This window comes from Canis lupus, chromosome 5 (genome assembly GCF_003254725.2).
Source record: "Canis lupus dingo isolate Sandy chromosome 5, ASM325472v2, whole genome shotgun sequence".
In the NCBI taxonomy this organism is placed as follows: domain Eukaryota; kingdom Metazoa; phylum Chordata; class Mammalia; order Carnivora; family Canidae; genus Canis; species Canis lupus.
In genome coordinates this window covers 24,652,996-24,668,476 of record NC_064247.1, presented here as the reverse complement: position 1 = coordinate 24,668,476, position 15,481 = coordinate 24,652,996, and the positions used below count along the sequence as shown (strand labels likewise).

The 15,481-nt window shown below is 40.1% G+C and overlaps 1 protein-coding gene across 3 annotated transcripts in view; it reads right to left on the bottom strand.

The window, feature by feature from the left end:
- SLC35F2 (solute carrier family 35 member F2) overlaps positions 1-15,481 on the bottom strand; it is a 50,238-nt gene that overhangs the window by 11,568 nt on the left and 23,189 nt on the right. For 2 of the 3 annotated variants that reach the window (XM_049110017.1, XM_049110019.1), the window contains exons 2-3: positions 2,817-2,992; positions 380-507 (exon numbers count right to left, since the gene is read on the bottom strand). In XM_049110017.1, coding sequence (XP_048965974.1) covers positions 380-507; positions 2,817-2,992 — 304 coding nt within the window. Of the gene's footprint in view, positions 1-379; positions 508-2,816; positions 2,993-11,061; positions 11,156-15,481 lie in introns of all 3 variants that reach the window. The other variant, XM_035716614.2, reaches the window with a different exon arrangement.

The following is a 15,481-nucleotide window of genomic DNA, read 5'->3' as shown; positions in this document are numbered from 1 at the left end:
TCCTAGAAAACTTCCTACTGGTCTGTAGCACAAAAGTATATTCCCTTGATATGCCATCTTTAGGCAAACTTAAAAAAGAACTCTTGTCAACATCATAGCATCAATTGCCAACTAAATATTTATGCTTATTTTGGTAGAAGCTGTTCTCTTCTGCAACAGCATTGGCAGTTTGGGAACCTATTAACTTGTATACATTTTCACTAATTCCAGGAAGTTTTACTCATTAGCACATATGCTCCATGAAGAAACAGATAGTATCCACCTATGTTTAGGTTTTCTGCAAGGAACAGGTTTTCAATAAAATTCGGTTAGCACATATGGGTTCAGATTCTTTTCTTGAACCTGGAAAACCCACACTGGTCAGAGGATGCCGCCTTACCTGGACGCTGGTGAGAGTCGTGTACTGGTATGCCCTGACGATCAGGTAATTAGCTTCCACGTCCGCTAGTCCAAGCAGGATATATTTCCACCATTTTCTCTTCAAGATGCACAAAAGGTTATCACCACCTGGATTAAAGAAACTTGGGTTGGGACATGTGACTTGAAAATGATGCTAGGTAGGTTAATTTAGAGATTGAAGAGTCAAAGCAAGGGTTTACTATGTATTTTGAATGCGGCCACTCCTAATTTCCATTACTTATAACCAAAATGCCTACAATAGCATTTTTTTCTGAGACCCAAGCTGTCAGCATAGATCAAGTGTTTAAAGAAAACACCAGAGACAAAGTAAATAGGACAAAAGTGATTAGATTTCCTTTCCTACTGTAACAGAAATATAATATCCAGGTATGGGTTTGGATGCTGTCATTTCTGACAAGCACAGATTATTCTAAAAAAAAAATCTCATGTTTTCTTATGAATTCATTGGTTATTTAACCTCTATACATGGTCATTCTTTTGGAAGAGATGTGCTTTCAAGAGAAAATTAAGTCAGTGATGGGTTTGGAAAAAAAAAGACTTGGTGGGACCCTTGAAGAAACACCTTTTATCTCCCAAATTCTACTTTATTCAAGTTTAACAGCAATTCACTCCTTTTGAGAATCTAGTAGGCAGGAGCTATATAGTTAGCACAGATATGAGAAGGCTTTATGGTAAAAAATAATAATAATAATAACCTACAAGTGGGAATCATAATCAAATAATTATCATTAAAGCCCAATTAGCAGGAACATCTGAAAATACAAAGTTAGTCTTCCTCAACACAATATGGCATGGCAGGTACCCACCAACCATCCCTTTGGGGAGACCTCACCAATATATTTATGAGTCACACTGACTTTCTCCTAAGGCCAATGCTTACAGAGGAGCAAAGTCCAAAGCTATCAACCATGTGTCCAATTCTACTTCCAACTCCCGAAGCTCTTGTCAAATTTGACACCTTCCCCATAAGAAGTTTTTCCCCCTCCCACAACTGGTTTCCACTTTCTTTCAAAAGTCAATCACCAATCCCGACACTGGAACACCACTGATGCACCCAGGTTCACATTACATATGATTCGCAAACACTACTCATTTGTTACAGACCTTAAAGTGATGAAAATGGAAGGTCTGCCCTTCTCGATCAGTTTGGGTTATACCCATCGTCTTCACATTTCTGAATTCAATTTCATATCATTTATTCTCATGAAGGACTATTTCATGAGTCCTGCTCTATCCTTGCGGGAAGGATGTCTGCCAGGACTAGTAGCTCCTGGTGCAGAGCAGTGGGGACAGTGGGGCTCAGAGGCAGGCTGTCTGGGCTGGATCCCAGCTCCACCACATCCCACCTATATGACTCACAGCCAGTCACCTAGGTGCTACATGCCTCAGTTTCCTCATCTGCAAAGTGGAGATAATAGTCACACCTACCTGCTTCCTTGGGAGGATCCAGTGAGGTAACACATAACCAAAATGCATTAAACAATTAAAATGATGCTTGACACAATAATATTGGCCAGAATCTAGCTTTTCCCATTTTCTAGCTAGCTAGAAATCATAATTCTATGATTCTAAAACAATTTCACCCAGGCGTCTGGGTGGCTCAGGTGGTTAAACCTCTGACTCCTGATTTCGGCTCAGGTGGTGATCTCAGGGTGGTGGGATGGAGCCCATGTCAGGCTCAGTGGGGAGTCTGCTGGAGATTCTCACCCTCTGCCCCTCCCCCTGCTTGTATGCATGTACTTTCTCTCTCTAAAATAAATAAAACTTGGGAAAAAAAAAAACTGATAAATTCTTAAAAAGAAAAAGCCAGTGCTAAAGATGTTAATTCCTTGCCAATTCTTTGTCTTTGTTTCTCTCACAACACAGACTGGATCCACATGCAACTGACGTTCCATTTAACATTCTCCACTTGGCTGGAAATACATATTTTGCAGAGTGAGCCTCTTTTTAAGGGTTTTTTTGTATTTTCTCTTAACTGTATCAACCACAGGAGAAAAACAATAACCTAACTCATAATGGCATCTACACTTTTTTTGTATTTTTATTTTTTAATTTTATTTTTTTAAAGTAATCTCTACATTCAACATGGGGCTCAAACTCACTACCCTAAGATCAAGAATCCTGTGCTGAGCCAGCCAGGCACCCCAGTGCCTTTCTTTTTTTTTTGACAACTTCTGAAATAGTTTGGTGCTTCCTGTTTTAATCAACAATTTCAGAGAATTACACATAAATGTCCAGTCACTATTTTCATAGCATTCATACTTTTCTACTAACTTCTATGAAAAAATAATTTCCTGTTTTTGGCTTTACTTCACATTTTATTTTCTAAATATCTAGAAGCCAAACATTTTTATGAAGATAATTTGTTGAAAAGGTCATTTCCACATTTGACCTACCTGACTGAAATGCCAGCATCACTGTATAAAATAGAAACAGCAAGCAATAGTTGATAAAGCTCTGAAGCATAGGGGCGTTCACTTTGTATTTTTCTGCCAGGTACTGGCTGGTGATGGCGGTCCCGCATATACACAAGGACAACATCTGACCCAGGGCAATTGTCTTCAAAATATCCCTAGAAAATAAAGGAGAAAATCAGAATAATTCACAAGTTATTCTTTACACACACACACACACACACACACACAATCCACACAAAGAAATATTCTAATTATTCTAGGTGCTTCTTTATTTCACTTTATTGGTTACTTCATATACACAAAAACTAAAGTTTTGTATCTTGAGACACTGTATCTTTACTCTTTCACATTTCTGATTTTCCCCTTCATTCCCAGAAAAATACATATTCCCCTCTTGATCACATAGAGATTGTTTTGATTTCCAAGCTGTGTCATATACTATCTGAAGTGTGTGTGTGATTTTTCTTTAATGCAACTTTAACTCTAGTTTTAAATTCTTCCTATGCAGTAAGTATTTAGCATTTTCTCATCTTTCATTCTTCCAGAGACTTGATTTCTTCAACTAAGAAGCAATGGCTTTCAAGGTAGCCTGCATCTTTGAATCATGGACACTTTTTTAAAGCATTTATTATTTATTTATTTATTTATTTATTTATTTATTTATTTATTTATTTATTTATGTGAGAGAGGACACATGCATAAGTGTGAGTGGGTGGAGGAACAGAGACAGAATCTCAAGCAGAGTCTCCACTGAGTGCGGAGCCGGACACAGTGCTCGATTCCACATCCCCAAGATTATGACCTGAGTTGAAATCAAGAGTCTGACGCTAAACGACTGAGCCACCCAGGCACCCCCGAATAATGGAGATTTTGAACACCAATGTCCAGCTGTACCAGAACCAACTGCATCATCTCTGGCAGTGGATCCCAGGCACCAGTGATGTTCCAAGCTACCTGGGTGACTCCAATATGCAGCCAAGCCTCTGAATCTGCCAAGCTCCAGAAGCTGGCACTTTGGATCCATAAAAGAGAAAAACCCAGACTCTGCCTTTGGCATTTAAAAAAAGAGGCATCTTAACAACCAACCAAAGCCTTGTCAGTGCCGATGAAAAGTAGAGGATGATATGAAAGATGCCACAGGGGCTGAGTGCACAGAACCTAGCAGCCCATTAACCCTCTGGGGGAAGTGTTGAAATGATCTCTGGGTTTCTTTTTGTTTGTTTGTTTAATATTTTATTTATTTGAGAGAGAGAGCGCGTGTGCACAATGAGCAAGCTCATGGTGGGGAGGGGCAGAGGGAGAGAGTCCGTCTTCAGGCAGACTGTGCTGAGGGCAGAGCCCACCACGGGGCTTGATACCATAACCCTGACACCAGTGACCTAAGTTGGACACACAACTAACTGCCAATGGAAGAATGAGGAACAGTGTTGAAGACAGATTTATTATTATTATCATCATCATCATCTTATTAAAGGAGCAAGGAAGTTTAAACATCTGGGAGATGAGCAGAAGGCAGTATGAGTGAAAACTTGAAGACTGACAAAAAAGGAATTGAAAAAAGATTATGAAGATAGTTCCTGGAAGATCAGAGATCAGGAATGGGAACACTGCAATTTTTGCTTAAATTGCTCTCTATATAAATAATTCTCTAAGCAAAGTAGAAAATACTAAGAATGCAGAAGACAAAGAGGATCTCTTTGTCTCTAAGAGTTTACAATGTATTTTTTTCCTCTGGAATGTTGCTTCAGTAATTTACAAGTGACCTCAAACAATCCTAGCACAGGGACAGAAAGAGAAAGGGGAAGTCCACTGGGTGAGTCAACCCTAAACACGCTTGTAGAGCCTTTGCCACATGCCAGGACATGAAGGTAAAAACTGAGGGGCACCTGGGTGGCTCAGGTGGTTAAGTGTCCAACTTGAATTCAGCTCAAGTCACGATCTCAGGGTCATGGGATGGAGCCCCCTGTTGGGCTCTGTGCTGGGCATGGATCCTGTTTAACATTCTCTCCCTCTCCTTCTGCTCTTCCCTCACACTGTGTGTGCACACACCCTCTCTCAAATTAAAAAAAAAAAAAATCAAACTAAATAGGCACCCTCTGTACCTCAGAGGTTCAGAGTCTACTGGGGATAAAGAGACACATAAACTAGGAATTAGGGCAAGACAAGTGCTACAATGGGCTAGCTTACAAAACTTCAAGAGGTCGCCAAACACAGCAAGGAAAGGCATTCTAAGCATAAGGAACAGCATATACCGAGGCACACAGCCCTAAGGCAATATGGCACAATCAGGGATTTCAAGTGGGTTGCTGTAACTGCAAAGGAGGTGAGAGAGGAATATGGTAGCAGATGAGGATGGTAAAAGTCCACACAAGCCAGATCAAGAAGGGCCTTCGATATAATGCTCTAAAGTTCGCATCTTATCTTGCTGGTGGTGAGATCACTGAAATCCTCTAAATAGGACAGAGTAAAATGACCAGCAAGTCAGTAATCATTCCTGAGTCCCTAAATATGTCATAGCACATAGCACCAAGACCTTACCCTTAATGCCTAACATGAAAACCAGTTAAAGAGGAAAGTGGACAGAGAGGATCTGAATACCTGGTTTTCTAAATCAGGCAACTGGATAGCTCACAATATGGTTAACCAAGAGCCAAAGGGCAGCAGAAAAAGGCACATCTGCACAAGATAATAACTCCATCTCAGATATGCTGAACTTTGTTTAATTATGAGACAGTCAAGAAAAAATATCCAGTAGGCAGTTTAGAGCTGGGAAAAAGGACTAGGTTGTAGAAACAAATTTGAGAATCAAGAGCAAAGAGATGGTAACTGAAGTTGGGATATACATGACACTAAGATATATACCTAAAAAATGAAAAGAAGTTAAAAAAAAAAAATTCTCGGAAACGGCAACACTAACGGGCCTGAGAAAGAAGAGGAATTAGACATGGGGATGAAGAGGTATGGCCAGAGATGATGGAAAGAACAAGGAAGGAAGAACATTCTGGAAGCAGGAGAAAATGGCAGTTTAAGGAAAAAGCACTCTACTGTGTGGGCTGTGCCACTCTCCACAAACCCAATCTCCACTCAGTAGCAGGAGTCGGTGTCCCGAAGGTGTCCCGAAGCGTGACCACTCCCACGCTTCCTGAAACCTTTCTATGGATCCCTCTATGCCTAAACAAAAACTAAACCTTAAAATGGCCTATAGGGCACCCCATCATCTTACTCCTGTCTCTCTTTGCCAGTCTCATCTGGGACTACTCTTTCACAGCTTTAATTTTTGATTTTATATATAACAAAGTATAATGTATAGCCAACATGTATTTATGTATCTATCAGAATAAAATAGAGGCAACATCAACACATCCTCCTCCTGCTGTCCCCCGCCTCAGCTCTCCTGGTATTTATGCCATACATTTCCATATATTTTAATATTTATGTAAATATCCCTAAGCAATAAATAGTATTGTTTTGCCTATTTTAAAATTCTATATGAACAGCATAATATGTATGTTTACTTTTACAACTCACTATTTTGATCATTATGGGAGAGTCATCCATGTTGCTACACTGGTTCTGGTTCATTCCTTTCTACTACATGATCATCACTTGATCCATTCCCTTCTTGATATTTAGGTTGTATTCGAATGTGTGTGTGTGTGTGTGTGTGTGTGTGCATGCGCTCTTATAAACAATGCCTCTGCAAATATTCTTGCCTATGTCTCCCAATGTACACAGCTAAGAATTTTTCTGGTTTTTACAAATGGGTTGCTGATATGCTAAGATATAATCTCCTCAGGATGGCCTGATTATAAGCACTCAGGATGGCCTGATAGGGACTACTCAGAGCATCCTACAAATATAATGACTTCCTATTTGCTTCATGAAGTTTAAAGGAATCATTTGCTCTGGAGAAATACCAAGAGTGGAATCGTTGCTCTTAGGCTAGCAGAAGCATCTTTGATTTTATTTGCTTTGCTAGATGGCTCTTCAAAAGGTTCTATTATTTCATGTTGTTTACTATGTTACTTTCAAAAGGAAGGCACTGAAGGAATCTCCACCCTTCGAGGGGAAGAATGGTATCAGTAACTGGCCAGATGCAAAGACATTTTTTTAGGCTACTGAAGGAAATTTTCATCCAGGTGAGCAGAGTTCAGCACTTGCTCCCACAAGGGTAGCATCCTTTCTAGGGATGCTCTACCCATCACAGCGTGATAAAACAACATGGATCCAGGGGTTCTGACCTCTTCCCCTTGAGCTCACTTCTTTCTAAAGGAGAAACTTATTCTAGATTTTAGGCTAAACAAAAGAAATTTGCTACTTGGTCTATATAGAGCACCAGGAGTCTACAGAAGTTAGAGAACCAAAGCCAAAATATGGGAACATGTATCCATTTTGTGTCCCTGTCCCCAGCTACATACTCAGGATCATGTGAAGAAGCACCAAAGTTCTGTACTCCTGAGACTTTCTTCCAGGTAGGACAGGATGTTTCCTCAGGTCCCTTTCTTTAAGCAAATTTGAACCTGATCTATTTAGTCTTTTAAGAGCTGAGAGCACTGACTTCCTTTCCCTCCTCCACAATGGACGACTGTGGGTGAATTATGGAGCCCTTCAGTCATTTTTCTCATCTGTAACAGGAGGGTAATGATACTTCTTCTCTGGATAGTTGTGAGGATTATGTGGAGAATGTGTGTTAGTATGATACCAGTTGACAATGAAATGCAGGAGAATTGGAACCATTTCTTCATTTAGATCCCCTTCCTCACATGATCCTGAGTATGTAGCTGGGGACAGGGACACAACTTTTGTTACCATGGCTTCACATTTAAGCATCTGGACAAGGTCCAAGTTCCCTCGAATCTGGAACTGAACATGGGAGCCTCTCTAAACCATAACAAAACCTGTCCCTTTCTAAGGGAAGCTGCCAGAAGCAACGTGCACCTAACCATGGGACATATCCTGTCACGGTTTTTCAGATGGAAACTCCCCTGCCATGAACTTCAATGGCAGGATGTGGTCCAACTCTAAGACATGCCTCCTCAGGTGGCTGCACGCTGCGAGAGCCAGGCCACCGGAAAGCAGAGCAAACAAGAGTCCTCGCTACTTAGGGGGCAGGGGTGGGAAAGCAGGCAGGAGATAAAAGAATGTGGCCACTGCCAGCCACATTACTACCACTTGAATATAGTATGAATTTAAGAACTTCCTATTAAGGATGGAAAGAAGAAAAGAGTTTCAAAGCATTTTATTGCCCCTCTTTCTTCTTCCAGAAAATATAAAAGTACATATCTTAATATCCCTTCCATTCCAAAATACATACTCATGCACACACTTGCTAATGAAACCTTATCTTCTAACTTCTCTTATTCATGTATTCAGCCCAGAAGCTCTTCAGTCTTCAATTCACTAAAGTTTGTTGGGTGCCTAACACATGCCAAGCAAAAGGGATTTAGAATTTGGGGCACCTGAGTGGCTCAGTGGTTGAGCATCTGACTTTGGCCTGGGTTGTGATCCCGGGGTTCCAGGATCAAGTCCTGCGTAAGGCTCCCTGCATGGAGCCTGCTTCTCCCTCTGCCTATGTGTCTGCCTCTCTCTCTGTGTGTGTCTCTCCTGAATAAATAAATAAAATCATTTTTTAAAAAAAGCGGGAGGGGATAAAAAAATTTTTAAAGGGAGATTCAGAATGTTTTTTTAAAGATTTTATTTATTTATTCATGAGAGACACACACACACAGAGAGGCAGAGACACAGGCAGAGGAAGAAGCAGGCTCTATACAGGGAGCCCGACATGGGACTTGATCCCGGGACCCCAGGATCTCACCCTGGGCTGAAGGCGGCGCTAAACCGCTGAGCCACCTGGGCTGCCCGAGATTCAGAATTTAAAAGGCCCAAGTATTTCCCAGTCCCAGACCCTATTCTACCCAGAGCAGATCAGGAGGTTCACGCTTTGTGCCCTAAAAAAGTACCACCTCCATCTATGATAGCACCTAGCACGCTGCTTATGGATCTCTTCTCTCCAACTCTATACTCCAAGAGGACAGGGACATTACGTCTACCAACATAGTGCCTGGTACATGTAAGTGCTTAATGGACACTGGCCATTTTCAAACATGTCAAGGAGCTTTCTGTCTGGTCAAGGAGAGAGATCCCACCACACAGAACCACAACAAAACGGGAAAGTGTCAGGGTTCGGTGTGTGCCCAAGGGGAAGAAAGGATCCAGACTGGCAAGAGAAGGTTCACAGAGGATGAAACACCTGATTATGGACCAGAAAAGTAAACAATTTCCAAGAAGATTCAGGAATGAAGAAGAAAAAGCTTTTTCTCTACGAGTTCTTGCCTATTTCAAACACTAGTTTTACATCAAATATACATGAGACACAACGATCAGATTGATTTATTTCTTTAGCTCTTATCTTACAACAAGTTAGACCAGCAGTCCTCAACTTAAGTGTAAAATGTATATTTAAAAAAAAAATCATTGGAGGATTAAAAACAAATAAACAAACCTGACCTCAGCCCAAACCAGCTCAATGAGATTCTCAGAAGGTAGGGTCCAAATACTAGTCTATCTGAATAACCTCCTAGGTGAGTTTAATATACAACAAGGATAGCAAACCGAGTTATTCTCCCCATTTTATCTGAAAAAAAAAAAAGTTTCAAATGAGTGATAAAATGCATTGTTGGAATGCAAATCATCTTTCTTCACTTTATGTCTCAATAAATCTGTGCTGCTGGGGTGCACCTTGTCAGCTAAAGCAGGATTTCATATTAGGGCTAAAAGACTTGTGTTGAGCACAGCTTCCTTGGGGAGATTGTGAAATCCATCACACCTGCCACCTGTAAATACCTGGCACAGAACAATAACTTCCAGCCCATCTATAAAAATCCTGTAACAATTCTGAAAAGAAATATTCATTTAGACCAAATCCACATACTCAGCATATAAGATTATCCAGTGTCTATTACTAGAGCATTTTAAATTATACTGGCAACAAGCTAGAAAATAGTCTTTCTTTACATAGTGAGAAGCAACCTCGATGACAGGTTATAGTCTTTCCATATCTACATTTCTATGATTCAAAAATTTAGCCATCAGTGTATCATGTAATTCTAATAAACATGAGGAGCTAGCAACTTTGAAGAACGCACAGTCTGTTAAAAAGGCATATTCAAGGCCACAGAAGCCAAATTTCAAAGATTAGAAAGCATACAGTATATATAATTACCTTAAAAGGAAGGCAGGTGGGATGCCTGGGTGGCTCAGTCCTTGAGCATCTGTCTGCCTTTGGCTCAGGGCATGATCCTGGGGTCCCAGGATTGAGTCCCACATCGGGCTACTCCCAGAAAGCCTACTTCTCCCTCTGCCTATGTTTCTGCCTCGGTCTCTCATGAATAAATAAATAAATAAATAATTTTTGAAAGGCTGGTAAGGAAAGGTAGTGTGGGTTTTCTTTTCCCCCCACTAGATTATGTCTCACTTAGAGCAGATGCTCAGTAAATGTTTAAGAGATTAGTGAATAAATGTAACTCATTCTTAAGATGTGGTAATGTTAAATGAGATGTCATAATGTTAAATGAAACTCTGTAATATTAAAATGCAAGGCAGACAAATACTGTATAGCTAGGAGACACTTAGAAGTAAATGCAACCAAGGTTCTAGAGGAACGAATGTGAGCACAGGAATCAGAGAACACTGGGGTCTAGATGGAAATCTGAAACATGAAAGAGAAGAGAAACAGGTGCAGGCAAGTGGCAAACAGTGGTTAATATCGTGTTTTGTTTGATAAAAGGCTGCTGGAGATTGTACCCCAGATGCGATCTCTAGGAAAGAATTTCCTGTGACTACAGTGGAAAGAATCAAATCAGATGGCCTAACTCCACCCTTTATTAGTGTTATGAAGTTGAATTAGTCTCTCAAAACTGTCTTTTTTTTTTTTTTTTTTTAAGATTTATTTGAGAGAGAGTGAGAGAGAGAGGGGGAATGCGCACACAAATGGGAGGATAGGGACGGAGGGAGAGAGAGAATCCCAAGCTGACTCCCAGCTGAGTGCAGAGCCCAGCACAGGGCTCCATCCCATGACTCATGTAATGAAGAACCTGAGCCGAAATTAGGAATCAGATGCTCCACTGACTGTGCCATCCAGGTGAACTCGTTTTTTTCTAATGAATATAAAACCACCTGTATGGGTTAAAGGTTAATTAATGTAACCTATATAAAAAGTACCTACCATCTTAGGCTTTCAATGAATGTTCTTTCCTGCCTTCCTATGGCTCACCCAGGCTTTTGGAAACCTTTGGACCAGAGCTGTCCAACAGAGGTTTCTGCAATGACAAAAATGTTTCATTCCATAGAGTTGCCTCCAGCCATACATAGCAATAAAGCACTTGTAAAGCATAGCACTTGTAATAGGCTAATGGAAATGAGGAACTGAATTTTGAATGTTATGTAACTTCAATTTAAATTAAAACAGCCATAAATGGCTAGAGGTTAGAGGTCTTTGGAGCCACAGACCAACGCTGTGCACTGGAATTACTGCAGGGATGGAAATGTTTGAGAAGTGGCTAGAAAGCATGTGAAATGTGGCTAGGAATATGAATGAGGACCTGAAGTTTTTACTGTATTTCAATGTAATTCACTTTAAGTAGCCACATTGGCTGGTGGCTAAAGCACCAAAGACTGTAATTCAAGACCAGTGCTTCTCAAATCTTTTTTTTTTTTTTTTTTTTGCTTCTCAAATCTTAATGGGATGTGAAACACCTGAAGATCTTGTTAAATTGCACATTCTGGGGGCACCTGGGTGGCTCAGTCAGTTAAGCGACTGCCTTCGGTTCAGGTCATGATCTTAGGCTCCTGGGATGGAGCCCTGCATCGGGCCCCTGCTCAACAGGGAGTCTGCTTCTCCCTCTTCCTCTGCCACCACTCATGCTCATGCTCTCTCACATAAACAAATATTTAAAAATTGCATGTTCTGATTCAGTAAGTTTGGAGAGAACCCTGAGATTCTGCACTTCAAACAAGGTCTCAGATGATGCCTGTGCTTCTAGTCCATGGACCACACTTTGAGTAGCAGGGCCTTAGAGCAGTGCTTCCAATTCTGAGGTCTCTCAACTCTAGGAATCCATGGAATTAATGACAGCAATCTGGTCAGAATCTGTTTTTGACACTTCAAATAGCTTAACAGAACTTCTGACCATTGCTAGTAAGAAAGCAAAATGACACAATCTTTACTGGGGGAGGTCCTGGGGATGGGGTGCATTTCTAGCAATTTCAGTCCTAGGGGTCTATCACAAAGATACTCTGGCAAAAATACAAAAGGCAGGGATCCCTGGGTGGCTCAGCGGTTTGGCGCCTGCCTTTGGCCCAGGGCATGATCCTGGGGTCCCGGGATCGAGTCCCGCGTCAGGCTCCCCACATGAGCCTGCTTCTCCCTCTGCCTGTGTCTCTGCCTCTCTCTCTGTGTGTCTAATGTGAATAAATAAATCAATCTTTAAAAGAGAAAAAAAATACAAAAGGCATATGTACAGGCTATGCATTACAACACTATCAATAATAGTAAAAGACTAAAGAAAAAACCTAAATGTCTAACAATAGAGAACCAGTCAAATAAACACAAAGGAGTACTGTGCTCTATAAAAAGCCAGGCAGACATTTCTATACGCTGCTAGAACACGACTGCCAGGGTATACTTTAAAAAGCAGCAAATGTGGAGGAAAATGGGTTTGGAATACTAGCATTTACCTAAATTTGTTATTTTTAAGTGTAAAGATAAAACCAAAACTGTTTTTACAAGTTATCTCTAGGTCAGGAAAGAGAGCAAAGTAAAAGGTATATGTCTGAATATATCTTGTTTTACAGGTTGTCTTGGGAGCCATGTGAATGTTTTACAAAATCATATAACAAAAATTTTTAAATTTTAAAAAGCCACATCCAAAAGAAAAAAAACACACACACACACAGGTGCCTGGCTAGCTCAGTCAGTACAGCAAGCAACTCTTGATCTTGGGGATGTGAGTTCAAGGCCCATGATGGGTATAGAGATTACTTAAAAATAAATTTAATAAAATAAAATAATAAAATAAAATAAAATCCTAAATGTTACATGACTTAAGGATGCTTCAAGTTGGTAGCAAAACAAAATTGAGAAGAATTCTTTCAAGTAATTTTAAAACATTAATTTGACTATGTGTTCCTAATGGAATAGACCATAGGAACAGCAAGAACTGTAAAATATCTTAAACTATTTGGAGGCAGTATTGGGGAGATGGGGGGCAGGGTTAGAGGGAGAGGGAGTGAAGGAGAATCTTAAGTAGAATCCATGCCCAGTGCTGAGCCCAGTGCAGGGTTCAATCTCACAATCCTGAGATCACAACCTAAGCCGAAATCAAGAGCTGGACACTTAACCAACTGAGCCACCAAGGTGCTGATATTATTTTGGGACTGTGTATATATTCCATAGAATAAAGCAGAAAAGAAATTATACTAACATATTGATTTATAGCATAGGTAAAAGGAATGAAGACGTAAGATTGAACAGGGTAAGTTAAAACCCGGGCAGGGCAGCCCAGGTGGCTCAGTGGTTTAGCACCGCCTTCAGCCCAGGGCTTGATCCTGGAGACCTGGGATCAAGTCCTGCATCGGGCTCCTTGCATGGAGCCTGCTTCTCCCTCTGCCTATGTCTCTGCCTCTCTCTCTCTCTCTCTCTCTCTCTCTCTCAATCTCTCTCTCTGAATGTCTCTCATGAATAAATAAATAAAATCTTTTAAAAAATAAAACCCCTTACTATTCTGAACGTCACTGAAAATTAGGATTAACTCAAAGGACATTTTATATAACTTAAAAATAGATAATTCCTATCTCTGTGCACTGAAAAGCCAGTCTGAAACAATGACCAACCAACAATCATGAACACATTTAGTGCTTAGATATGGCAACTAAATATGATCGTCCACTAAAAAGAACTAAGGCCCCTTGAAGAATGGCTGATTTCAGACCTGGAGTAAGAACTGTGCAAAATAAGCCTGGAATACCTTGTCACACCAGATGGCAAGAAAGTGATCAAAAGACTAGTGGAGACATAACGAAAAGACATTCTGAACATCAGGAACAACAACTGCAATGGATTGAAATACATGAAATACATTTGAATCCACAAATTAATAAGCAATGCTTAAAATTTAAAAATAATAAAATAAAATAAAATAATAAAATAAAACAAAACAAAACAAAACTCATGGGGCACCTGAGTGGGTTAAGGGTCTGACTCTTGATTTCCACTCAGGTTGTGATCTCAAGATCGTGGAATCGAGCCCAGCCTTGGGCTGCGCACTCAGTCTGCTTGAGAATCTCTCTCCCTCCCTCTCTATCTCTCTCTCTCTCTAAAATAACAAATAAATATTTAAAAAATAAAAATAGGGCAGCCCCGGTGGCACAGCGGTTTAGTGCTGCTTGCAGCCCGGGGTGTGATCCTGGAGACCCGGGATTGAGTCCCACGTTGGGCTCCCTGCATGGAGCCAGCTTCTCCCTCTGCCTGAGTCTCTGCCCCTCTCTCTCTCTCTGTGTGTGTCTCTATGAATAAATAAATAAAATCTTTAAAAAAAATAAAAATAAGAATAAAAAAATAAAAGTAAAACTCACTGGTCATTTTAAAGGATGCTAGGGAATCAACAACCCATTATTTTGAAAACTGATATATAAAGAGGAGGAAGCAAACATTTACCCTCCCCTTCCTATACAAATGATACTTCAGGGTAATGAGTGGATGACAGAGTTTGTCTATGTAGAAATACTTGAATAATAATTAAAAATGGAATGACAGAAACAGAATAGCTTACAACCCCTAATAACATAATGAATCTAGGCAATAAACCTCAATAGCTCCTAGCATAACAAAGAAACAAGCAAACATTATGCATCTCCTGATGGCAGTACACAGTATCTATGAAATATTCTTGCCAAAGGTGGGGCAAGGACCACAGGGTTTTTAATGGGGTCCATGGACAGGTCAATGAAAATATTCAGGAGAATCTATGAACTTGGATGGGAAAAAAAATACAATCTGATTTTCAGTAACATTTAACTGAAGTTTAATTTTCCCTTCCATTATGAAATAGGCAACTAACTAAAGCAGTAGTATGAGCGCCTAAGACCTTGCTGCCAAAGAATCACAAACATTTTCTTATCAGATGGCAACTGTTGCTGAAATTCAAAATAACATTTACATTCATCAGGACTGCACATCATGAGAGATAAACTCCCACGGTGAGATCCCTTATTTCATGTGTTCTTTTTTTTAAAAAAAGAAACATATATACTAACATGTATCACAGTGTGTTTTTAATAGTTCAATACCCAAACAGATGTAACTGGTTGCCATTATAACCCCATTTATACCCCATTTATGTTACTCTATGCATTTAAAAACATTTTGAGAAGGAAATACTGTAAACCCACCAGAAATATACAATCAGCAAACCCCTGAATGTGGTAAACTCTACATGACAGTTTCTTCAGGAATAAACTGCAAGAAAATAAGAGCAAGAGGAAGCCTACAGAAGATGTCAATATAACAATATAACAACCCACTGAAACGTGTGGACCTTATATGCATCTCGATGTGAAGAAACTTTTAAAAATTATGTGGTAGTTGG